At 39.9% G+C, this 23,624-nt stretch overlaps 2 protein-coding genes across 3 annotated transcripts; both read right to left on the bottom strand.

Annotated features, from left to right (window-relative positions):
• Positions 1-8,647: 8,647 nt before the first annotated feature.
• igf2b (insulin-like growth factor 2b) lies at positions 8,648-15,624 on the bottom strand. Its single transcript, XM_085411781.1, has 4 exons — positions 15,416-15,624; positions 14,394-14,544; positions 11,618-11,799; positions 8,648-10,300 (listed from the first exon to the last, which is right to left on the bottom strand). Exons 1-4 carry the CDS (start codon positions 15,488-15,490, stop codon positions 10,061-10,063), a joined length of 648 nt encoding a protein of 215 aa, XP_085267907.1. The 5' UTR covers positions 15,491-15,624; the 3' UTR covers positions 8,648-10,060.
• Positions 15,625-17,343: 1,719 nt separating this feature from the next.
• On the bottom strand, positions 17,344-23,211 carry th (tyrosine hydroxylase). 2 transcript variants are annotated; one of them, XM_085411774.1, is made up of 14 exons: positions 23,029-23,211; positions 22,656-22,751; positions 22,352-22,555; positions 21,548-21,722; positions 21,363-21,451; positions 21,186-21,253; positions 21,040-21,090; positions 20,225-20,370; positions 19,935-20,070; positions 19,504-19,573; positions 19,362-19,418; positions 18,944-19,039; positions 18,729-18,862; positions 17,344-18,126 (listed from the first exon to the last, which is right to left on the bottom strand). In XM_085411774.1, the coding sequence occupies exons 1-14, from the start codon at positions 23,110-23,112 to the stop codon at positions 17,967-17,969; spliced, it is 1,566 nt and encodes a 521-aa protein (XP_085267900.1). In that variant the 5' UTR covers positions 23,113-23,211; the 3' UTR covers positions 17,344-17,966. The 2 variants fall into 2 exon arrangements, with proteins under 2 accessions (XP_085267900.1, XP_085267901.1); XM_085411775.1 differs by lacking the exon at positions 22,656-22,751.
• Positions 23,212-23,624: the final 413 nt, after the last annotated feature.

Below are 23,624 nucleotides of genomic sequence, written 5' to 3'. Positions count from 1 at the left end.
AAGACACCGACTTTATATTTTTGAAGCCTGAAACGAGAGCCTGAGAGGAGATGGTGAAGGCTATTGCAACTTATTTATAATTACATGAGCTTGTGTACTCATTACCACCAAAGGTCTATAAATCCACATTATCTCACATTCTGCTTTTTTATGGCTCAGCCACATCCTCTGTTTAGAATGATGTGGCTGAACATTAATCAGAATCATCCACTCTGCACTCTCACCACATTTATCTCTCTCTCTCTCTCTCTCTCTCTCTCTCTCTTTGCTTTACTCCATATGAGGAGTGATTTTTGTACCATTGGAAAGGGTAGGTGTAGATATTGAACCATGGACCGGAGTTCTGTGAGTCTGCTGGCAGCAGGCCATTAGCCCTTAATGCTCACTAATGCAACGTGGTCAGAACGGCAGGATGCATTGAAAACGATGGAAATGATGAACTGCACTATACACACACATAATAATAATTTTTTACATTTCTCTCAACTTAATTATATAAAATCTTATTAAACTTTTTAAACATGGCTAAGCTATTTTGTTTTATATGAAAAATAGCAGACAGCCACTTCAGTGGCTTAGATCTGTTGTAGCTGCTCACATGTAAATTCTCCAGAGAACACATTTACAAGAAGCTAATGAGTAAGATTTTATCAGCTTGAGAACAGTCGTATTACATAAAAATAATTCATGCTTCGCTTTAAACCTGGCAATGTGATGGGCAGGTCATAGGTGCTTTATGCAAACGTCACCTTATTCTTCCCCTTTTTTGCCTCTGTCTTCATATTGCTGTGCTTCTTATCAGCTTTGCTCAAGTGGCACAATATAACAGTGATAGCATCTGTTTAACAGAAGTTGTTTGCACTTCAGTGCCATAGTTTTACCACCTCGTGCCAGTGAGCGCACCATATTTTCTTCTTTTCCTTGTACTAACAGATTAATTCCTGGCAGCGACAAAAATAGCAAAAGCTGTGTCTGTTCCATAATGTCTTCAAGGAAACTATTGACCTACCATCCACCGCATAAATACACACAGCTTTTCATCCCTGTATGTTCCTGGAAGCTTTGAATTTCCCAACACAAATTGTATCTTGGTATTTTGGATACCAGAAGGTGTTCTTTTCTTTCAGCTATCTTATAATACTGCTCAGACTTATATGTATGTATAATGCATGTTTTTGTCATGGTGTAACCTGCTCTGTCTCCATGCCTTGTATTAATGTGCATATGTGCGGCACGGTTTACTGGTCTCCCATAGGCAGACCATTAATTGCTTGGCACCTCTCAAGAGGAAAAAGAAAAAAGGAAAAAACTGGAAAAAAAAAAAAAAGCAAACAAAGAAACAGTTTTGTTAATAGCCTGCTGCTGTTGGCGGCTGATTTGGCCCAAGTGGTAATGCCAGTTCTTTTGGAACACACACACAAGCATCGAATTGCCACCCATCATTAGCAGAGTCCAGTGTACATAAATGCATGTGCATAGATGTGCGCATGTGTTCATATATGAGTGGTGTGTGTAAATGTGCGTGCTCATGTTTACATGTCTGCTTTGCATGTTTGTATATGCAGCATTATTAGTTTGTGTTTGCGTACATGTATTCATTAATTTGAGGGAAAAATGTTGCCACTGCATTACATGCATGCACGCACACAGACACAATGCACTGTAGAGACTATATACATTGTCTTTATGCTGGGCGTTTTTGGACATCCTCCCCATCCACCTCACTGAAGCATGAGAATGAAATTGACGGTCTTGGGCTGAACGATGGCACAGCAGACACAAACAACTGCTGCCAGCTTCCATGGCAAGTCTCAGCGGACAATGGTTTGGTGCAGCCAAATGGCACAGTTGCAATGTCCTTCTCGAGCAATTTCCTCACAAATATTTTCACTCTCCTTGTTGTGCGTCTGTGTTTGCTTGTGTTGGTGTGTGGGCTCCGACAATATCTGGAATGTCTGTCATTCTTAAGAAAGGTACTTGTTTACGGGATAAACTGCTGCACTTATTAAAAAACAAAATTTCAGTAAACTCTAGGGAACTGAGCTGACTGTTGGTGCAAACTAATAAAATTGACTTGAACTGAACTGAAATTAGATGAAGTTACTTGTCAGACAATAAGCAGACACGGCACCTATCCTTACAACACACAAAACAAAACAATAAAAATAAAAAGAAGAATTAAAAGGTCAAAGAGAGGAACCATAAGAGCATAATAGAAAGAATGGACTCTCTAACCTCTGGACCCTGGTGAGGGCCAAAGAAATGGAGCTTATCTTGTTTATATGGGGAAGATAACTAGCATGCTCATCTGGCCTGAGAGGAACCTCTACCGTAGCCGACACTGTTCACTGGGGACTCAGACTGAAGCCTGTTTTTGTGTGTGAGAGCCCGACAGCTGGACTCACAACCTGGAACTTGCTCAAGAGATGTACAAAAGTCCAACTCAACACTTGTTGTTCAAAAGCTCATAATAAGTTCCAAAGGGATTTGTGCATGGTTTATAAAAATGGAGAAACATGTTGAGCAGAAGTTAGCGAAGATTGTTTCCCTGCTATGTTGTTATTTTTATTTTCTTTTGGATCAACAAATCTTTTTTGTTTTGTTTTTTGTTTCATGCCATAAAATCTTGGAATTTCCTCGGCAAATTTCCTCATCAGTCTGTGGAGTTCCTTTTAGCTGGTAGTCCTTTCAGAGCTTGTGCTGCTTAGCGCTACCTGAACAGAAATAATTTTGCCAGCCACTCCAGCAGAGAGTCTTCCAGCAGAGTTATTTGAAGTGAGGGATAGGTATGGATCATGGCCTGCCTTGTAATTAAGAGAGATTGCTATTTTCCCCTCAGAATGGGCTCTCCTATCCTGATCTGTAATTATATGTTGTTCAAACATAGCGGGGAGTGTCCCTGGTTATTGTGCTGCCTGGTTTATTGTGCCTCTACTGCCACAACAAGTGCCAGCATTGGTGATTGTCTGCCTTTAGCTTCTTTTTAATTTTTCTGTAACAGTACAGTGCAAAAGAATTCCTTTTTCTCCCACACTTTTTCACCCATCCCGCCTCTAATGTTTTTAATGAATCTTGACAGGAATGCATTACCTGCGCACGCATGTGTGTGCATATAGTTGCGGGTAGTGCCCCGGTGACCTCCACATACTGACATTGACATGCAACAATGATGAATGCGCTGAGAAAGCAAAGTAAGGACCCACCTGGATAATGTTAAAGTTAAAAACTCTGAAACTTTAAATGTTCCAAGATGCTGACCTTGTTTAATTAAGTGCAGCGTTTCGCTTTTAAATCTTTACTGCCACCCACTTCACTTTTCCTGCAACACCTCCAATTAATTTAAAGTCTTTAGCGATACAAAAATGAATAAAATTGATGAAGGCAATCTTAGTTGGGGAGTATGGATAACACGCACTAATTTTGTTTGTGTGAAAATACAGATAGTTTTACATCCTTAAAGAGGCTGTAGAGTGTAACATTTAACCCCTGTGAGTAAGTATAGCCCAGGCAGAGTCTGCACCACACACAGAGTATATTTAAGTGTAAAGCTGTGACCCCCTTGTTTTCCAGTAAGAGGAAATTGTCATGCAATGACCCAGTGACCACAATGGAAACCACTTCCCCCTTTGTTTTGATTTTATATGGCTTAACCGCCTCATTTCCCATGTTCAGGCCCTGCAGTCTACAGTCCATCACATTTTGTCACATCCACGTTGCTCTTCTGTTTCTGCCATCTATGACCTTTCAGTGTTTGTTGACCAAGACACCAAAAGCCTCAAAATTGCAAAACTTTACAAATGTTGCACTCAAAACTGTCTATGTTTAGTGTGCGAGTGGGCTGTATGGATCATTCTCATGGTTTTTAAGTGACCATTAGACAAAGACTGAAGACAAACACTGAAATTGTGGAGTTGTTTTTCTCTCCCCATATAGCTCTTTTTTTCTTTCTTTTTTTCTTTTTACCTCGTCACACCCCCAAAGTTTTATTTTACACTTACAAACTCTGATGTAGTCTATATCAACTGAAAAGAAAGAGAAAAAAAGTCAAGACTTATGACAACAAACTATACAATGTAAACAACATAAACAAACACACATGATCATGAAGAAGACCTGACCTCCTTCTCTTCTCCTCACATAGTTTTACTTTGGAGAAATTCCACTAAAACTTCCACTTCATTGTTAATATGTCCGAACCTACGGTTACATAATTAGGAAAGCTTCGTCACAGCTCCTGGTTGATTAGGAATCAACAATTAGGTAGTTTTGTGGGGCGCTGACGAAACACAATCCCCTCTTTATACTCAGCCTCTGCTGTAACCACCTCAGAGCCAATGCAAAGATACAGATTGAATTATGTTTTACATTACCAACTTAAGCTCTTTGGGTGAAAATTAGCCAAATGACTATCTTTTTGTGTCATTATTGACAGAAGAAGTGTTAGATGCTTGTAACCATAAACACCACACACAAGAGTTTTGATACAGTTTGTCCTGGACATAGTGCTTCTGTGGTATGACCCCCTTTCCCTCTAATTCTCCCTCTCACTGTCTCTTCCTCTCAATCTCGTTGCCTTCTCTCCATCCTCTTTTCAGTCCACAGCAATTAGAGAGACAAAGTGGGAAAAGAGGAATGTGTGAGCACGCTTTGTGAGGACCGAGAGAGGGAGTACAAGGGAGAAAGTGAGCGATAAAGAGAGAGGGAGAGATGAGAGATAGAGGAGGAGAGGAGAAGAAAGGAGAGGAGAAGGCCCATCTTAATTGGCCTGTGTAGCCACGCTGGGCTGTGATGGTCTGGGCTTGCCAAACCCTGTGCCTCAATAGTTGGCCTGGCCTTACATGCATCCCGTGCATCCGGCCAACCACAACTAACTCTAGTGTGCTCTTTGGCAGTTTCCAATGTCAGGCCTGGGAGAGTTGTGCCACCCACATCTCCACTCCACAGTTCAGGAGGCCTCTCTGTTGGGGATGGATACGTGGGTTTGCGTTTATGGCATATTTGTCTCCACCACTTTTATGTTGAGGTGGCAATTTTTGTGCTGTCTCTATTGTTTACTTATTTAGGATAATTTTATAGTGGCAATATGTCCCAGCTCCAGATTTAGACACAATGGTATGTTTAAATTTAAGAAGTTAAAAATGCCCTTGCTGAATTTACATGCATACCTCGGACAGATGGGAAGAAAAGCTTTGTTCTGTTCTATGTAACAAAGGGATTAATACTCAATAATGAAATCATTAATGAAAATGCAATTTCTTTCAGCTCTACTGCAACGTCTCTTTCTAGACTGTGCTACACTACTGCAGTATAGCCTTGAATAAACTTGACACCTTAGCCTTAGATGTTTTGGTTTGACTGGTGTCTTGTGTTGCTTTGGATGCTGAGGAGCACAGTTCCTGCTTTAATATGTAAACTGTAAAGAGTCATCCTGGCTGCAGGGAACAAGTATGGAGCAAAACATGTTCACATCGTCGCAACGAGCCACGCTTCAGAAACAAAACATTTTTGATAGTATATGTTTCCAGTGTTTTCCCCTGTTTTTTGTGGGGGAACAGACTCCTTAGTGGGGCAATAAGGTTTCGTGAGACAGGCAAAGGTGATTTAATAGAGCGATTTATGACCATAAAACACAGAACATGAGCTCCTCTACATTAGCCCACCAGCTTCTCCACTTTGCCAGAAGCAACACATGTGCATCCCATCATTGTAAGACAAAACTTTGCGCCAAAGCCAAAGAAAAATAGATCCTCCACCTATGGTTGTAAAATTCAAAGTCTTTGATTCCAGCCTGAAACACTGCAAAGAACTTCAATAAACTGTTGAACAAAGATAACCCCTGTGCCCCAAACTGTTCCATTCTGGGAACAAAGATAGTATGTTGTAAATCTGCCTGGCAACAGACATCTCATGGGTGGGTGTGTGTATGCATGTCAACAATGAAAGGTTGGGCCATTTACAGAATATGCATGTGATAATTTGAGACATGTTGGTTACTAAAATAGGCTTCTGAAGGGGAGATTACTCCGGTAGTTGGCAAGCCACTGGAGGATGGATGGATAGTGTGCCAAAGGCAGTGAGAACAGGTCAGGTTTAGTGTGGCATGCAGAAGGAGAAGGTCTGAAGAGCAGGCAGATTGAGAGAGAGAGAGACAGAGAGAAGAAAATGGTGTGAGTGAGAGGAAGAGAGTGGGTGCTAAAAGCAGCTGGAGATTTTTGCAAGGCCTGAAGATGTAATAAATCATTTATAGGGTACATAAGGTTTAACCGATATAAAGGGATTTCAAAAATGCACATATAAAGAAAAATGTAAGCACACATCCAAGGCAGGCAAATGTGCAGAACAAAGTAGTAAATCATTGAATGTTTGATAAAATGTTTTTTTATTGATATTAAAAATGAAAGTACATGAATTGTGCATTTCGGACGTCCTAGCGTGCAGAGGTTAAATCAATAAAATACACACAGGCTGAGTGATCTACTGACACAGAAGAAGTTGCCTTTGCTCAGCAAGATATTTCTTCATATTCAGCGAAAAGAAGTGGTTGTCTTCCACGCCATTCATAAGAACACTAGAGTAGCCTGTTTGAACATTACAATAGTGAATGAATGCAGTCCTAGCAGGAAAATATAAAATAAAATATAAAATATTATAATAATATCAATAATAATAATAATTGCACTGCCTGCTTTGTTGCACAACTGAAGTAGAATATAATTAGAGACAAGATGCAGCCTTGATAATTGAGATCTCTCTGACAGAAAAAAGACAAAGTGTTCTCTCGACTCTACACCACAATATGGCAACTATCCATTGAGTCACCGTTTCATGGGGTGATGCATGACACAACAGAGGAGGAAACTGTGATAATGTGGCACAGGATGACCTTGCTTCTGACATGGGCTTCAGTGGTTTGTTACAGAGAACTTATTATTGTGGCCAGGTATGGGTAACAACCTCAGCTCACCTTCCACAACAAGCTTATCTCTTAAACTCAGCAACGATTCCACTTCTCCCTTAGAGAGCACATTTTTTTTCCTGAGTGCTTCAGAAATGTTTCAGCATGATAGCCCTTCAGTAAATGCATAATGGATGCATTAGTGGAAGATTGTGAGGGATGAATCCCGAACCCCAAACACACATACCAATGCAAATACAGATGCATATTGATGATGCACAAGATCAAGATATCTTGATGATGTACAGAGTCACTGTGCTATACCAAAAAGAGACTTCGATAGATAGATAGATAGATAGATAGATAGATAGATAGATAGATAGATAGATAGATAGATAGATAGATAGATAGATAGATAGATAGATAGATAGATAGATAGATAGATAGATAGATAGATAGATAGATAGATAGATAGATAGATGGTCTCTCTTTGACAGACAGTGACTTTCAAATGACCTTTGATGTTTGCTAGCATCACACCAACGTTGGCATGAATAGGATGACTTGGTTATGTGTAATGCAAACCCACAACTCCACGGCTGAGTGGACACTTATGGCCTCATGACCCAACTAAGAGTATCAGTGGGACTGGCACTGCATTAGATGTTCCTTAGAAGATCATAGGACACCATGCACACTTATAAAAACACAGTTTAATGAAGGACTCGTCATTCCCCCTCCCCTACCATCAATACTAAAGTGGCTTAAAAAACATAGTGGGTTTGAGTAATATCCATGTTGAACAGTTATTTCTCTTTTTTTTCCAGCAATGAAAAAGTTACTCATTGATGCTTTCATTTTCTCAGACAACCCTGACAGGCTCCTGGAAATCCATGCAGACCAACAGATTAAGAGTATGTGCCTATTTTTGTGACATAACATGCCTAAGCAATCCAGGCTATGCTGCTGTTAAAATATTAATTTAAAGGACTATGGCAAATGAAACAGGAAAAAAACAACATTTTTGGTACAAAGCATCTACAAAAAAAAGCCTTACAACTCCAATTGGAAAACAGAGATCATACAAAATAAATCTAGCAGTTGAGCATCAGTGCTACGTATATTATTTGGACCAATTTTTCAAATATATTTTATAACAAAATAAATAATGCCTTTATACAGTGCCCTTATTTGTATTTCAACAAACGAACAAAAAAGCTTGGCGGCTCATTACGCAAGGTACAGCTCAGACTAAAGGAAAATAACACAACGTCCCTGGAAACTAATAGTATATCTATATATCTATATCTATATATATATCTATAATGAATGTCTATATATATATATATATATATATATATATATATATATATATATATATATATATATATATATATATATATATATATATATATATATATATATATATATATATATATATACACACACATACATATACACACATACATACATATATATATATATATATATATATATATATATATATATATAGATATATATATATATATATATATATATATATAGATATATATATATAGATATAGATATATATAGATATAGATATATATATATATAGATATATATAGATATATATATAGATATAGATATATATATAGATATATATATATACATGTAGACGTGTATATATATAAATATAGTTTCAAGTATTTGTTTTCAGGCAAAAGCATGTGAATACTACTGATATACAATAAAAATAAAATGTTAGTTGACATTATTGCTGTTTTTTCCCTTTCTTTATAACTGTAAAATAACATCATAACAATAAAAAAAAGCCTAACTTGGAAAAACAGGAATGTCACGGTACCAGAAACTGACAGGGTTTTCCTTTTTTTTTTTTCATTGAAACATTGATATGAAAAAAGACAAAAAATAAAATATAATCATCATTATCCCACTTGTTCTTAGTCCATGCCATGTTACTTCCTGCCAGAACAGTCCACAAAGCCATGGCAAACAGGAAGTACTGTCCCCAAACTATAGTACTGTCCCAATCCAGGTGGTCCATGGTGTCCCGTATGTGTCCCCATAGTGCTCCATGTGTCCAGCAGCCTCAGAGGGACAGGAGGAACAGGGACTTGGTCTCGGGTCATCCCTTGCTGCTTATGCTGGCAAACTAGTAAATAGCAGCCGCTAGCACTCACCATGAGCCTAGATGCCAACACAGCCCATATTTTTCCTCAGTGACTCTTCCCCCTTGACATTGCCACTGCCAGGAGCTCCCCCATATCCTTTATTTTATTTAAAAAAAGTCACACTTTCCTTAAAACGGAAAGCTTTAATTATTAATTCAAAGAAAAAAAAAACCGTGCTTTTCCACCTCTTCTTTGAGTCCATTCCCAAAGCTAGCACCATGACATTTTTTTAAGCTACACGTTCATTGTTCATAAAAAAATAGTGCCATTTTTTTCTTTACTTTGACGTAATCCGTGGCAATGTGCAATTTTGCAGACTCTTTTCTGCTTTTTGTTTGTGATCAAAAGGTGCTGGAACAGGAATCTAATTTTATAAAATAATTCCTTACAGTGTGGAAGTCCCTTTATAGGTAGAGGTGCAAACTAAAGAACTAACAGAGATTTTCTTTTCGCCTCAGGAAAAATGATGTGGAATGGATTCTTTCATGCAAGCAGCTCTTCACTTTCAGTTGTCTTCCACAAGGACAAAAAACATTCCGCTAGGTGTCCTCTTGACACTTGCAAACGACAGATCTCTTTCATCTTCTTTTTCCCTTCTCTTTTTGTCTTTTGCTTAAGGATCCACCTGAACCACATTCAGCCGAATTGTTAACTTTTTGTTCGACATTTGTGTTTGTGCCTTTTGTATCTGTGACTGAAAGAGAGTGGGAGAGAAAGAGTTCAGACAGGAAGAATGTGAAGGCATGTCTGTGTGCCAGAGGAGGGTGGGCTGGTGGGGAGGGGGGAGTTCGGGGGGAAGGGGGGGCATTAGAAAAGGGCCAGGGGTTCAAGACGTAGTGGATATGTGCAGGGGGAGGGATTGGTGAGCTCGGACAGGGCAGGGGAGGTCAAAGAGGACTGCCACAGAAATGACGTCAGAGACAAAGCTATAATCCCCTAGTCTTTTTTTCACCCTCAAAACTCTTGTCTGTGCAAAGGGCTGGCAGCGGGCTCATTTGTGGCTGACAAAGTTGTCCGTGGTGAGCAACACGGGAGGCAGCTTGCTAGGAAGGCTGATCAGGGGCCTGTGGAAGATAGCCTGCTCCTTGGCTTTAATCTTCTCCGCGTGCCTCTTAAACTTTCTGGCCCTCAGAATGGCGGGGACACCCCTCCGGAGCCGCTGGGCCGCCTTCCTCTGCCACACCTCGTATTTGGAATACTTCACGGTCACATGTTGCTTCTTCGGGACTTCCTATTGTGGCGTGCGGGCGAAAATAGAGGAGAAAAGGGAAAAGAGGGAGTCAGTTCATTAGGGTGATAAGATATTGTTCAAGTGCTTATTACAATGGAGGAAAGCCTTGTTTATTGTGTGAAAACATTCAGTCATTTTTGGGCCAGTGAAACGGAAATCAAATGTCATTCTTAGAGTGCTGAACGTCATAACAGATTCGCCTTGTCCTTGTTTTAGTTTCCTTGACTGGGAGAAGCTGTCAACAAGCGCCTAGTTCAGCCTCTTTAACATAATGTCAAAGGGAAGGGCGGTCACTTGTCTCATATACATATGAGGAGCCGGCACTCACTCAGCCACTCATTGAACTTTGTAGCCTTCACAGAAATGCATACAAACACAATTCACAAACTTCAATTCTTACGCAGAAGACTCCTTTAAACAATGCTAGGTGTTGTCTTGAGCACCAGGGACAAAGCAGGAGGGGTCGCAATGAAGCTAGAATTTATGCGTGAGTAGCCAGTGCTAGATCTGAATGGCTTGTTTTGGTCCTGCCACTTGAAGAGTGTTTATCCCCCTTCATTCACTCCAGGCCTTCTCAATAGCCCAAGAACAGCTGGCCCTCAGAGCAGGCTGTACCCATCAACTCTCCCAACACAGAAAAACTAGAGACATGTCCAAACTAAGTCCCTAACAGCCTTTTATTTTCGTTCTTTCTTTCTTTCTTTCTTTCTTTCTTTCTTTCTTTCTTTCTTTCTTTCTTTCTTTCTTTCTTTCTTTCGTTCTTTCAAATGCCTATTACTTTCCTCAGTAACTGTATTTATATCTATACATTTTTAGCAGTGTCATGCCACCAGTACTGATTTTATGAGCAGTCAAAACAAAAACATCTTTTTTAGGCTTGTTTAAAAGTTTAACTGGCTTTAAGAGGTCTGGCAAGCAACTGCTCTTGTGAATCCATTAAAAAGATCTGAAACTCTTCCGCATGTCTGTGACATATTTCAGAAGAGCTTTGGTGGTTCGGGACAGGCACAAATACATTTTGTCCACCATCTTACAGGACATATACGCACTTAACACACACCCTTTTCCTGAATATAACGTGTTATGACTTTTGTGATGTTTTCCATGACTGTCAGCACTTTCTTTGTAAGTTGAGTGCTTTCCATTGGCCAATTAACTAGATATAACTGCGTTAGCATGGGTACACTGTACTCAAGAGTCAGTGACATAGGGGCTAGGCTCAGAGGTGAATGGGGGCACAGGAGATGGGAGGACAGATAGAGCTGGGATTAGCACTATTTCCCATACTGGCCTGTTGTTGTTGTTGCTTAGACGTACCTGTTTTAGTGCGGGCATCACCGGTATGACCTGTAGAGAGGTGGCTGACACGTCCCTTTCGGACTTGGCAGGTTTGGCACAGTACTGCTCCAGTAGGTTGAGGTCACAGCTACGGAAACAACACTCCTCTACAATCCCACGGGTCTGGGGGCGTCGGTTGTTACCCCTGCTGGTTGGCCTACCTGAGGAAAAATACAAAAAGGAGTGAAGACGTAGAGGTTAGGGACTGCAAACACAACATCAGTAATGAATCAAGGTTGTTTTTGCAGGATTACTTCGACAGTCATAGCAGCCCTTGGAGCAAAGAGGATAAAAGGAACTCTATGGCCAACTGCAACAAATCTTTTTGTTTGTAGAGGATAATCTGATTAGGGCTATCTGGAAGTCCTTAAATGAGTGAATACACAAGTAAACACCCTGTGCTGTAGAGACCAAAGGGGAGCAGCAAAGACATCTAAGCTCTCAGGTATATTAGGCATAGCAAAATATATAAAATGGAAAACTCTTCTTTGACCTTGTTCTCTGCCAAGTCAGCAGAGATAAATACGCTGAGGAGAGAGGAACAGTAGGGAAGTAGAGATATCAGGAGAAAGGGGATGGGTGCAGACAGGGAATGTGAGGGTCAAAACAGAGGTAAAGAATGCATAAGAAAAGAGGGCTAAAGCAAGAGAGAGAAAGGTATAGAAAAAAAGGGTTGGATGGTTAGCATGTTGCACAGGAGAACATTATCCACAATGAATAAAGGCCTTGTTTGCTGTCCTGTGACCCAAACAATGTTTGAGAAATCTCATGGGATGGCCAGATTTGATAGCAGAAGAAAACGAAAATGTGCTGTAGGGGGTGGGGGGACAAAGAGAAGGGAGCACATCTATGTTGGCCCAAATTGGATAACGATCTTCCTGATTGGTAAAGAAGCTGCTGTGGCAAGCAGCACACAAAGAAAACACCTTGATTTTCAAAGCAACAGCTAAAATTGTTTTTTTTTCAGCTGAAGTGTTTGAAATCAGATTATTGAGAGGAAGGTGAAGTTATGTATGTCACAAACAGTGCAGACTGTGCGAACAGAGGCTTTCGCAGTTTAGGATTAACAGCTACCACAATGCTTCCTCAAACACTGCTTTACAATTACTCCATCTTCATGGAAGCAATGATTAGAATTGATGAGCTCTTCTCTTAGCCTGACATCAACAACCCCCCACCTCAACCAACTCATCAGTGTGGTCTCCTGGCCTGGGAACACTATTGCTGAGGTGACTGGTATGCCTCATGGGGTGCTATTACTTTACTGGTAAACAAGCAGCCTATTGTGTCGCCAGTGTGTGTGTGCCTTTGCAGTTCACCAGTCTTTCATATGCAATGAGAGGTATGGGCTGTAAGCAGACTCAGCAGAGAGAGAAGCCTGGACCAGGTCTTGAGACACACAGCTGGCTATAATCTCCCCCTGTGTGTATGCGCACGCGCTAGTGTGAGTGAGTGCGTGAGAAAGAAAAATAGCAAACACGCATACCACACAACCGCAGCACAGTCTCAGCTCTCCAAACCAGAGGTGGCAAAAGTACAGGCATTCTGTACTTAAGTAGAAGTACAGACACTAGTGTTAAAAAAATACTCCAGTAAAAGTTGAAGTACTGAAGCTACTTCTTTACTCAAGTAAAAGTGAAAAAGTACAGGCTCTGAAATTATCTCAAAGTAAGAAAGTAAAAGTAGCTCTTTGAGGAATATTTCTACCAGTTATTTTTGTGCAAAGCTCACTGAACCTTGTGTGATACTAATGTAATAATTAAATAATATTGGTAGATAGGAATGCAGAATTTCAGTCTGAATTTTAGAGAAAAAGGAGGAAAATAAAAAGTCTCTCTATTTTCTGTTGCCTACATTGTAGATGGTTTTAAACAGGAAAATGAGTAGGGAAGAGGTTAAAGTGGGATTCAGCAGGTGGGGGATCCTAAAATCGGCTGTAATGGCTCAGTGTGGGGGAAAGAGTCACAACTCACGAGAATTTCTATTGAGAGCTCCAGTAGATTTTCTTTGTGTACAGGCTGTGATTAGCTGATCTGTACTGCTGCTGCTGCTCTGACGTTTACTGGTCTTTGCTGAATTCAACAAGATGTCAGCAGATGTTGCATAAATTGTCCTCACTGATTTCCATCCACTGTTTATGCTGTCCTTATATTAGACAATATACAGTTGATATGAAGGTAGAATTCAGTGAATAAATCCCACCAGCTGCACTTGATGTAACCTCCCTCTGACCATGAGCACACAGCCACTGTGTACCAGTCACACATTGCTCTTTACTTAAAATCCATCACAGTACAGCAAACTCACCTGTTTGTCCTAAACAAGTTAAAAAAAAAAGAAACAAATAAAAAAAAAAACCTTCCAACTTTAACCACTGACTGTGGTACTCGCTTTTGCCTCTTTCATCTCTTTTTGTGCGACATCCACTGGTGATTAATACGCAAATGTGATTGCGGTTTGATGTTTGAAGGCTCAAAGACGTTAAATAATAACCACCGTCAAATGGATTAAAGCAAAAGTCGCTAGCTTGTTTTGAAAATGTAAGGAGTAGAAAGTACAGATATGTGTTTAAAAATGTAGGGAGCAAAAGTTTTACCTGAAAATTCTAATCGAGTACAGTAACGAAGTATTTGTACTTCGTTACTTCCCACCTCTGCTCCAAACAGATGTGTGCAAGCGAACAACAGAGAGATTCAACAGGCAAATGAGCATTCACACAGCCCATCGTGAAAACTTGTAATGCTTTGAAACCTACTGAAATAAAAGCCTCTGTCTTCACAGACAAACTGCAGCGCATCCACCAGTTCTCCCCCACACAGCGTCTCCGCCGAGGCCATTTCCACTACGTAGAGCGTCAGGGCCAGTGCAAAGAGCAGCGCGCGACTCGTCGAAGACATCCTCTTGACCTGCGGAATGAAGCATGGGGGTCACCAAATGTAGCCATGACATGCAGAAAGTTGTGGCATACAGAAATCATTAACGAAATAACAGTTAATGACATTTTTAAATACCATTTTTTAATCAAAATCAGCCACTGGTTTTTTTGTTTTTTTTTTGTTTTTTGTTTTTTTTTTTTTCAGACGAAGAGGGTACAGTCTTCATCACAGGCTCCCGCTGTGTACGGTGTACGTGCTCAAATGTTCGACAAAGTAGAAATTCAGAAAAAGAAAATCATCTCAAATCATGTCGCAATATGCAGACCCACTCTTCACCTTCCCCGCCCGCTATTATCAGCTGCTGTCATGTCTGTCGCACCTGAAGAAGTGCTTATTCTGGAGGAAAAAACAAGTTGCCAGTATCACCAGCTTTCCACTCTTACACAATCCTCCTGAAGTTGCAAGGCTGCTCGATAGTTAACTAGCCGAAAACACCAAACTCAGCATATATTTTCCCTTTGCTCACCCCGGAATGAGCTCACTGACCCTCAAACCTGCCGCCCCCTATCTGCCGGTAAAAAAAAATCAGCTGTTTGCTCCGTGTCCACGACACCATCCAGGCGCGAGAAGACTAAAATTACTTGTTCTTTTTCTATCCCAAATGCCTCAAAGCTTCTCCTCGCCGTTTATGCATCTTGAACTTTCTCTGCTGCATACAAATCAAAAGATGTCCCGGTTCTCATACTGCACAAAACTGATGCGAGCACTGCATCTACAGAACCCGAACTGGTTTTCCTACTTATAAAACCAAGACAACTCCGCTATAACCCTGTCAGACGTCTTTCATTACGCACACGGCAGAGCCGGAGAGTATAAAACAATTTGCTTGTTCTTTGGTTACCTTCATTCGGCTGTTCTGCGTTCTCCGGCAGGTGTGGCAAAGTGAGTGATGTCCGTATCTTTGCTGGGTTTCCATGTCAGATGGCAGTAGTCAAAACGTTGGGAGTTATTTGGTTGGAGAAATTGCAGGTGAGTTAGTTTCCCAGTTGGTTAAACTATAGAGATGGTGAGTGAGAAGCTGTCCCAAAGACTAGGCGACAGGCAAAACTTCTCAGGGAGAGGTATTATATACTAAAGCACGCCCCTTACACCCACCCCACCCCTTGCTCCTCCTCTTCGCCCATGAAAAAAAAAGAAGGCCCAGAGACGTTTCATGAAAGTGCTTGAAGGGAGAATAAGAGGGTGAGAGTCACAAAATATGGAACACTTCCATGGGCATTTTCCACGTTTACGCACTGTAACCTACAATCACAATGTTTACACACAGGACGCAGACTGAACAAGAATAGGGGTAATTCCTTCGACTCCAAGAAAAATGTCAATGTCTCCGCCCTGCTGTAATTAAGATTAACATTCAGTGGAATCACTGTGGCCAAGGTTTGCGGCTTCCCTCAGACTGCTTAGATGCAGGCACTGGGGTCAAAGGTGCCTGACAGTGAAAGGGAGATAAAACTGGGGGATCATGCAGTAGAAAGCGGATGCAGCGGGACACCAAGTGGGAAAGTAGATGCAGGCATGTCTCAAGCCACACATATGATGGATGGTCATATGATGGAGAGCTTTACTAATGCATTAGTATGCACATTATGACAAATATGCATCATACAGTCCAGCAGCACTACTTTATGCAGATATTGAACAGGTACCATCAGAGGAGACAAAGAGTGATCCATACTTTGAAAATCTGATTTTAGCATATAAACACGCACATTCACGTTATGCTTTATAAAACTCTTCGAGGGTCCCCTTATTTCAGTGTGTGTTCTGGTGAAGGTAAAGATCTGGACGTGTCTTCAGACTCATATTGACACCTGCTGGTCAGGTTACGGTACCTCCGTTTGTTTGTCCTCCAGCTTTCGGCTTTCCAGCTTTTGTGCTGGAATGTTGAATCCTGGATTTGATCGCATCTTCTTACCTGAACAGAAGGAAGCGTGTCCCAGCAAACTCGTGTTCTCTTTCACAGCTTAACATTTCTCTCTTATGCACAGCATTTCTCAGGGTTATTTCAAAACAGCACACACTGTAAAAAGTAGATCTTTTAAAAGTAGATAATATATAAACTTAATTTATATATTAGCGATGATTATGCAGAATAACAGTTTCAAAAATGGCTGATTTCTGATTTATTTATTTATTTTCAATAAAGCACATTAAATAGAGTTTCTATAGTGCATTTAGTGTCATTAAAATGTCTTGGGGTTGTTTGTGAGCTTTAGCTTGTTTTTAAGACCGAATAACGTCTCAAAGCAGAGATTGGTGACAGGAAGAGAACCTTAAGAAGATTTATTCTCTCAAAAAAATACAATAAATATGCTGTGATTTTATGACGAGGCAGGCCAAAACAGCTAGACAGCTCCCTCTTGCGATAGACAAATGTAAAACAAGAATCTATAGAACGCCAGGACTGCCATAATGAATTAATTAAATACACCATTAAATAATTAATGTGGCAATAATTAATTAAAATTGGAATTAATTAATTAAATAAATAGTTATGATACATGTAATTAATTAATTATTGACACATTTAATTAATTATTTAATGGTGTATTTAATTAATTCATTATGGCAGTCCTGGCATTCCATAAGAAGCAGCCAGGTGTCGTTAAATAATAATTCATGCCAAAGTATTTCTAGGTTTTCCCATCAGCGATAAGAGCAAAAACCTATCAAATATAATACAATTATTTATATTTTTAGTTTAACGGTAGGAATAAAACTTGATAAATCACAGAAACGATAGTGGAATGTTAATTTGCAGTTCTTTATTATCTGATAGTTTCTAATCAATAGGTTATTACATAGATTCTCCCCTCCCCCTTTTTATTATGCATTTACACTGCAAGACGAAACCAGCATAAAATACACAATGCAAGACAAGAACAGCATATGAAAGCCATGGATTTAATTACTCAAATGCTAAATTCACATATTTGGAAAATAAAGCTTTTGACAGAGCAGTTACAGATTTTTTTCTAAATAAAATAAACGATCCAAATATACACCATTATAATTCTTTAATTTCAAAATATCTATACCATAGCTATATAGTCTTCTTTTAATACATTCATTATCAGAGTTCCCCTTGATGTGACTCTAGATTTGACACATTTCTCAAACAACAAACTTTAAAAGCATGAATGGTCCAGTCAGTAAAACCCCATCATTTCACAAATGCAAGCATTTAAGATCTTTGGATACTTTGTCAGCGCTGAGTTTTGAGGTTTTAATGGTTGCAACCTTGCTGGAAAACCAGCCAACCACAACGAGCAAAACTCAGATTCATACAGCAGGTACGGCACAGAAATATGAACACATTGGCAATCTTCAACAGCGTGGACTCAGCTGAGAGAAAAGCAAACAACAGGCGGATGGTGAAAGACAGCGCATCATCACGATAGCACACTTAGGGCGTCTGTCAGCACTTTAAGCTCATCCTTCACACCTTCCAGGCCTCCTTGGATCTTCACTGGGTTGTCCAGTACTTCAACACTGCTGGTATATGGATCAAATCTGACTGAGAAGGGACGCTTGATGCCAGCTACATAAGCCCTGGTCAAAATTGTAAAGATGTAAAGAAGTCAGAAACTTAAAGATCTCAAATGGGGCTGTCTTTTTGCTCCAACTGAAAGTATGGACTAAAGCAATCAAGCCTGCAAATTGTCCTTGTGTTATAATTTGCCATGTTGTACATGCATGCAAATTATTGAGACTGTGGATTCCACAACATAAAGAAAACACTCCTATGTAATGATGCTCACAATGTTCTCTGTGCTCTTTCAAACATTCCAGTGCGGGTATTTTCTCATCCAGTGTGTCGGGGATGTCATGTGCTGCATTCTACTAGAGGCTGAATATTGTGAAAACACTCACTTAAGCTACTTGTTTTGCAGGGCAGCATTTGATCTGTTTGCCAAATAAAACTCCAGACTTTTGCCTCGGTAAGGAAGACTACATTAGGAACAGCTGTCTTCTGGCTGCTATGGCTGACCTACAATAGTTTGTGGCCTCGGGGGTTGGCTGGCTGTTCTCTGACCTCGTCCTCACATAACCTCTCTCTTTGTTGTTTTTCGTTGTTGTTGTTTTTTTACATTTTTTTATCAGTTCTGTATGTTCTTATGTATGTGTATGTCTGGTATGATAAAGAGCAGTACCTGAATTTCTCCTTGGCATCTGAAAAACTCTCAGAAATAAAGTAAACAGGCTGGTATGTCTGGTCTTGATAGGGCTGCACTGCTGCAGCCTCTGGATCAAACTCTCTTGTCTCTGGTTCATCAGACAGAGAGTGCTGGAAGTTTAAAAAAATGGAGAATTAGCTAACAGCTGTCTGTGTGTGCTGCATTAAAGGAAAAAAAAAGTTTGAACGTACCACAAGTTCACCATAAGAGGAAAGCAGCCCAGCTCCATAAGCCCTCACCTCACCATTTTGTTTACATAAGCCATACTCGACCGTGAACCAGTACAGCTGATGGAAAAACAGAAAGCAGGTGACTGAGAAGAAGTATGGACAATCAGTGCATTAGTTACATGTTAGATTTTAGACAAGAGGCTGTCCAAAGTAATGCATTTTCAAAGATATTTTAGCAATAGTTAATTCCATTGTTTACTATATGGGATATGTATCTTAGTTCGTGCTCGAAGCCCAGGCTAAGAAGGGTGGGAGCATGTGTGTGTGTGTGTCTCTGTTGGGAGATGGGCTGGCAACATGAGGTTCAACCCCAAACTTCACTGCAGTTATATTTATACAGTTTGTATGTGTTGTTTGTGTTCGAAGACAAAAGTCTTACTGTGGACAGTTTCTCAATATCTTCATCCGATGCCCCCAGTGAAGCCAAACCAAGGTTCTGTGGAAAATAATAGATCAGTTCTTGCTAAATAGCACAAAAGAACTGAATGATCTGTAAGGCTGTTAATCTCTTCAGCACTAACCTGTGAAAACTGGGCAAAAGTGCGATCAGCCAGCATGGGTACGTGGCCCAGTAATTCATGGACGCAGTCACTGAAGAGAAAGCAAAAGTTATTTCAATTCACGACAATGTTTGATCTTGAATGAAAAACACCACACAGTTCAGTTTGATTGGATGCAGACTTTATGATCACAAACTGGAAATTCAATCTGATTACATAACAGTTACAGAATGAAAGCAAGCCTGTTCTCTAAAGAAAAACATATCGAATCTTAAAATAATTACATAAACACAACAGCTTTTGCATATGGCAGCTTTTTAATATGAATTGTTGTTGCTATTAGCAGATGCTATGTGTAATTTCACTTGCATTTGTTTTTATGGAGTTATTTCTGATTGTATACTTTATAATTAGTTGAAGCACAAAGCCAAAAGAGTCACAGTAGTACTCACGGTTCTGGGGAGTGCATGGGGGAGGAAGCATGTCGGATGTACTGGGTGCACTGGAACACTCGGAATGCCAAACTGGCCAGAAAATCTCTGGCTGAGAGCAGGCCCGCCACTGGACGCAGCGCAAATCCTGTGCGCTCTGCATGTGTGTTCAGGGGGATGGTGGTGAAGGGACAGTAAGCAAGAGAGAGAGAGAGAGAGCGAGAATCAAATCCTGATAGGTGGAGTCGACATTCGCTAAGCGTCTGTATTTACGTATCTTTTCTTTTCATTTTGTCTTATCCCATTTTTACCTTTGAGGAAGCGTGACACATCTTCCAGCTGGGGAATGTTGTCTGGGCTGTACCCACAATGCCTTTCTAGGAGACAAAAAGCCTCAAGGTATTCACCGCAGGCATGGGTGGTGTACAAGTCCCTCAGGGTTGAATATACTTCTCGCCTAAATCAAGATTTAATTACATAAAAATTGAGATTTCATTTATTAAAATCAAAATCTTGGAAAAACTGGAAATAAGCAAAACTGCAGTGTAGTTTTAGAGTTACGGTTAGTGTTATGCGCCTGCTAATTAACAGTGTTTAAATTGGATTTATCCTGCAATGTTTAACTATTTCAAGCAATTTATTTCTTGCATCATATTTATAGAGCTCTTTTTTATTATGCTGTGTTTTTCTCGTATCGTATAAATCTTATGAAAAAGCACATTGCTATAATTTTTCTACTTGGTCTGGTCTTTTTTTTTGTCCTAAACTGTTCAAGTAAAATATAAACATCTATTAACTTGCAAACAACACTTTGTTCTCAGGCTATGGATATGTTTTTTATTCAGACAAGCTCGAGCTGTCACCTCAAGTTTATTCTTGTGACACCCTCCATCTGAAGTTAATTTACCGAAGCATCCATAAAAGACAAATCATATGCAAATAACTGGTTGGTGGGTAGACCACAATGTGTTGACAGTAAAACAACATAACAGTGAAATGTATTTTAATAGATAAAAACATTTTGTGTTCATTGTAAATGATAATTTTATGCTCACTGCTACTTCAGACTTAACTTTTCATATCTTATATTATCAATATTAAAAACTAGCGTGAAAGAGCCCCGTACCATGTGCCAATCTCCTCCTCTGTGTATTCCACTCTGGGGATCGAGTGCCCACTGAGGACAAACATATGCACACAATTATTACATTTCAATTTTATGTCTATTTTTTATGGTTGTGTGTGCAGTATTTAGGAAAAGGCCCATCTCACTATCTGTATCTGAAGGCAATGTCACCAATCATTCTCCTCCTCTGTCTGTAGGCAGGATCTGTGTAGCCCTGTTTAAATCAAATATACCAAACACAGATCACATTTTCTGTAACAAGCCCAGTAATGACAGCTATTTCTATTCAATTATTTCTTCTTCTTGGCAATGTCATTACTTACTGGATGGTCATGGTCTAAGTCTGGATCAAATTTGGTGACCAGATGATGACACCTATCCAAATCTGCAATTTTCTTTGGGAACCAGTGGACTAGTTGAGAAAACGGGGAGAAAAAAATAAACTGTTCTGTTTTTTGCTCACTTCTACAGACTATTTAAAATGTTTCGCAATTATTTCATCAGTTACATTTGACTTCTTTGGTGGTTTTGACATCCTCTGCGTTCCTCTTTATGGAGCTGATCAGGGTACTGACATCTGAGAGGTGCACCTCACAGCGGACAAAGTACTCCAGGCCCTCCAGGGTGTCTTTGACCTTCCGGCATGGTCGCGTCTCCAGATGGTGAATCTTAGCTTCAAATGTCTGAAATACAGTCAGCAAGCTGAGATGTGACTGTGGTAGCAGAGATCCAGAGGTGAGAAGTATTTGTGAAGCACAATAACTGATTCTGGATGCACACTTTCCTGTTCAAAACATGGAATAACCCCCCACCCCACCCACACATAGATTTTTTTTTTCCCAAATGGTTTTCTTCCATGACCTTTTTCGGTACTTCTGTGTGACTAAAATGTGTAACCAACTTTAACAATAGCCAATAAAATATTATTCAACCTTTACATATCCACTATATTCCACTAAAATAAAAAACATTTTACAATTACCTTGTTGTGAATCTTGACTACTTACCTACTATAAAACCGGTTTTAATTTTCCCACACTTATTGCAACCCTGTTGTCTCACCAGAAAATGGGTCACAGCTACAATATTAGAGTGCAAATGTTGATAACTGTATTATTACCAACTAGACACAAATACCGACCAATGGGAATCTTTGCAAAAGAGCAAATCCAGTAGCTTAGTGTGAATTTATGAAGCATTCATAAATTAATTATTAACAAACAAAATAAATAGTCACATATAAATCAAAATAAATCTTTAAAATATTTAGTTACCCCTTAAAACTCTATTAGAATAAATTGTGATGGATTACCTCGAAAACCTTGAGTGTCCGCGACAGCGCAGGTGTCTTGGAGTTTCTTAAAGTAAAGAAAATGTTGAGGAGTGCTTTTCCATCGTCCTCCTCAAACACTATCTGTTCACTGGCCTCTGCAGCCTCTGCCGCTGCAGCGGCTGCTTCCCTCTCCTTGCGCGCGTCCTCGATCAAGCTCTGCCGTCTACCGACGAATCTTGGAGACTGTTTTAAAAAGAGAAATTAAAGTTCTGCTTGTTACGATTTAACTGTAAGAAAAGACAGACACGACACCACATGGACGTAACTGATGGGCTTTGCTTACTTTTTGGATGTCTCCCTTGATATTTGATGGGTGCGCTTTACATCTCCAAATGCGCATTAGATCGGCAATGCAATCAAGGTAAACCTTACGACATATCTAAGAGTAAATAGCGACCACAGCACACATTTTAGCAGATTTCAACTGTAAAATTGAAACGTGCAGGATTTGTTTTTCCTTCCTGGGAAGCTGTTCGTTTGAGATGTGCGCCAGACAGCGACGCTGCGTAATGAACATCTTGCCAAGTTTTCTTTGTGCCATACAACAGTTTCCGTGATTCATTGAAAGTATTTTTCTTAACAGATGACTCCACAGACAATCACAGATTTCTGTTTGTAATTTAAAACAAACTTGTGTTTTCTAAAATATTTCTTACCGTGATGGAATCAGATCTCTCCAGCTCGGACGCTGCTCTGCGGACGCTCTTTGTGGAGGATGTGGAGCTGGTTGAAAGCGGCATCTTCAGGCTCGGAAGTCTGTATTGACTTAGCTTCTGTGGCAGAAGTGGTAGTATGGTTTTGGCTCTCTCTAAACCTCTCAGTCGGTGCTGTGTGCCCACAGTTTTTCTTTTCTTTTTTTCACCACGGAGGTTTCCCCTTTTTATGGGATCATTTGTTTGCCGTTTCTGACGTCAAACACGCTCAATCTAATCAATCAATGCGCAGAGTCTATCAGTCTCATCCCAATTTGGAGCGTGCTGTATAGTTTGAGACAGAGCTCTTTTTTGCAGATGTTTGGCACATTCTCATTGGCCTTTATGAATGCACTTATATTTTCGAAATTTGGCAGGTAAAAAAGGCAAACACGCTTCAAGTTATTAGGGTAAAATTAGAAGTAAGTGAACTGCAAAATGTAATAATGTGCTGTAGTATATTGTATGAATAAATTAATATACGGTTTTCTTAATTAAGTTGTTTGCCTCATTAAAATTTAAATAAGTAAGGTGAAGCTGTGTGTTGTATTCAAGCAGCA

Source organism: Rhamphochromis longiceps, linkage group LG7 (assembly GCF_057381845.1).
Source record: "Rhamphochromis longiceps isolate RC_006_pf linkage group LG7, R_longiceps_female_GT1.1, whole genome shotgun sequence".
NCBI lineage: Eukaryota > Metazoa > Chordata > Actinopteri > Cichliformes > Cichlidae > Rhamphochromis > Rhamphochromis longiceps.
This window is presented reverse-complemented; position numbering and strand designations above follow the sequence as displayed.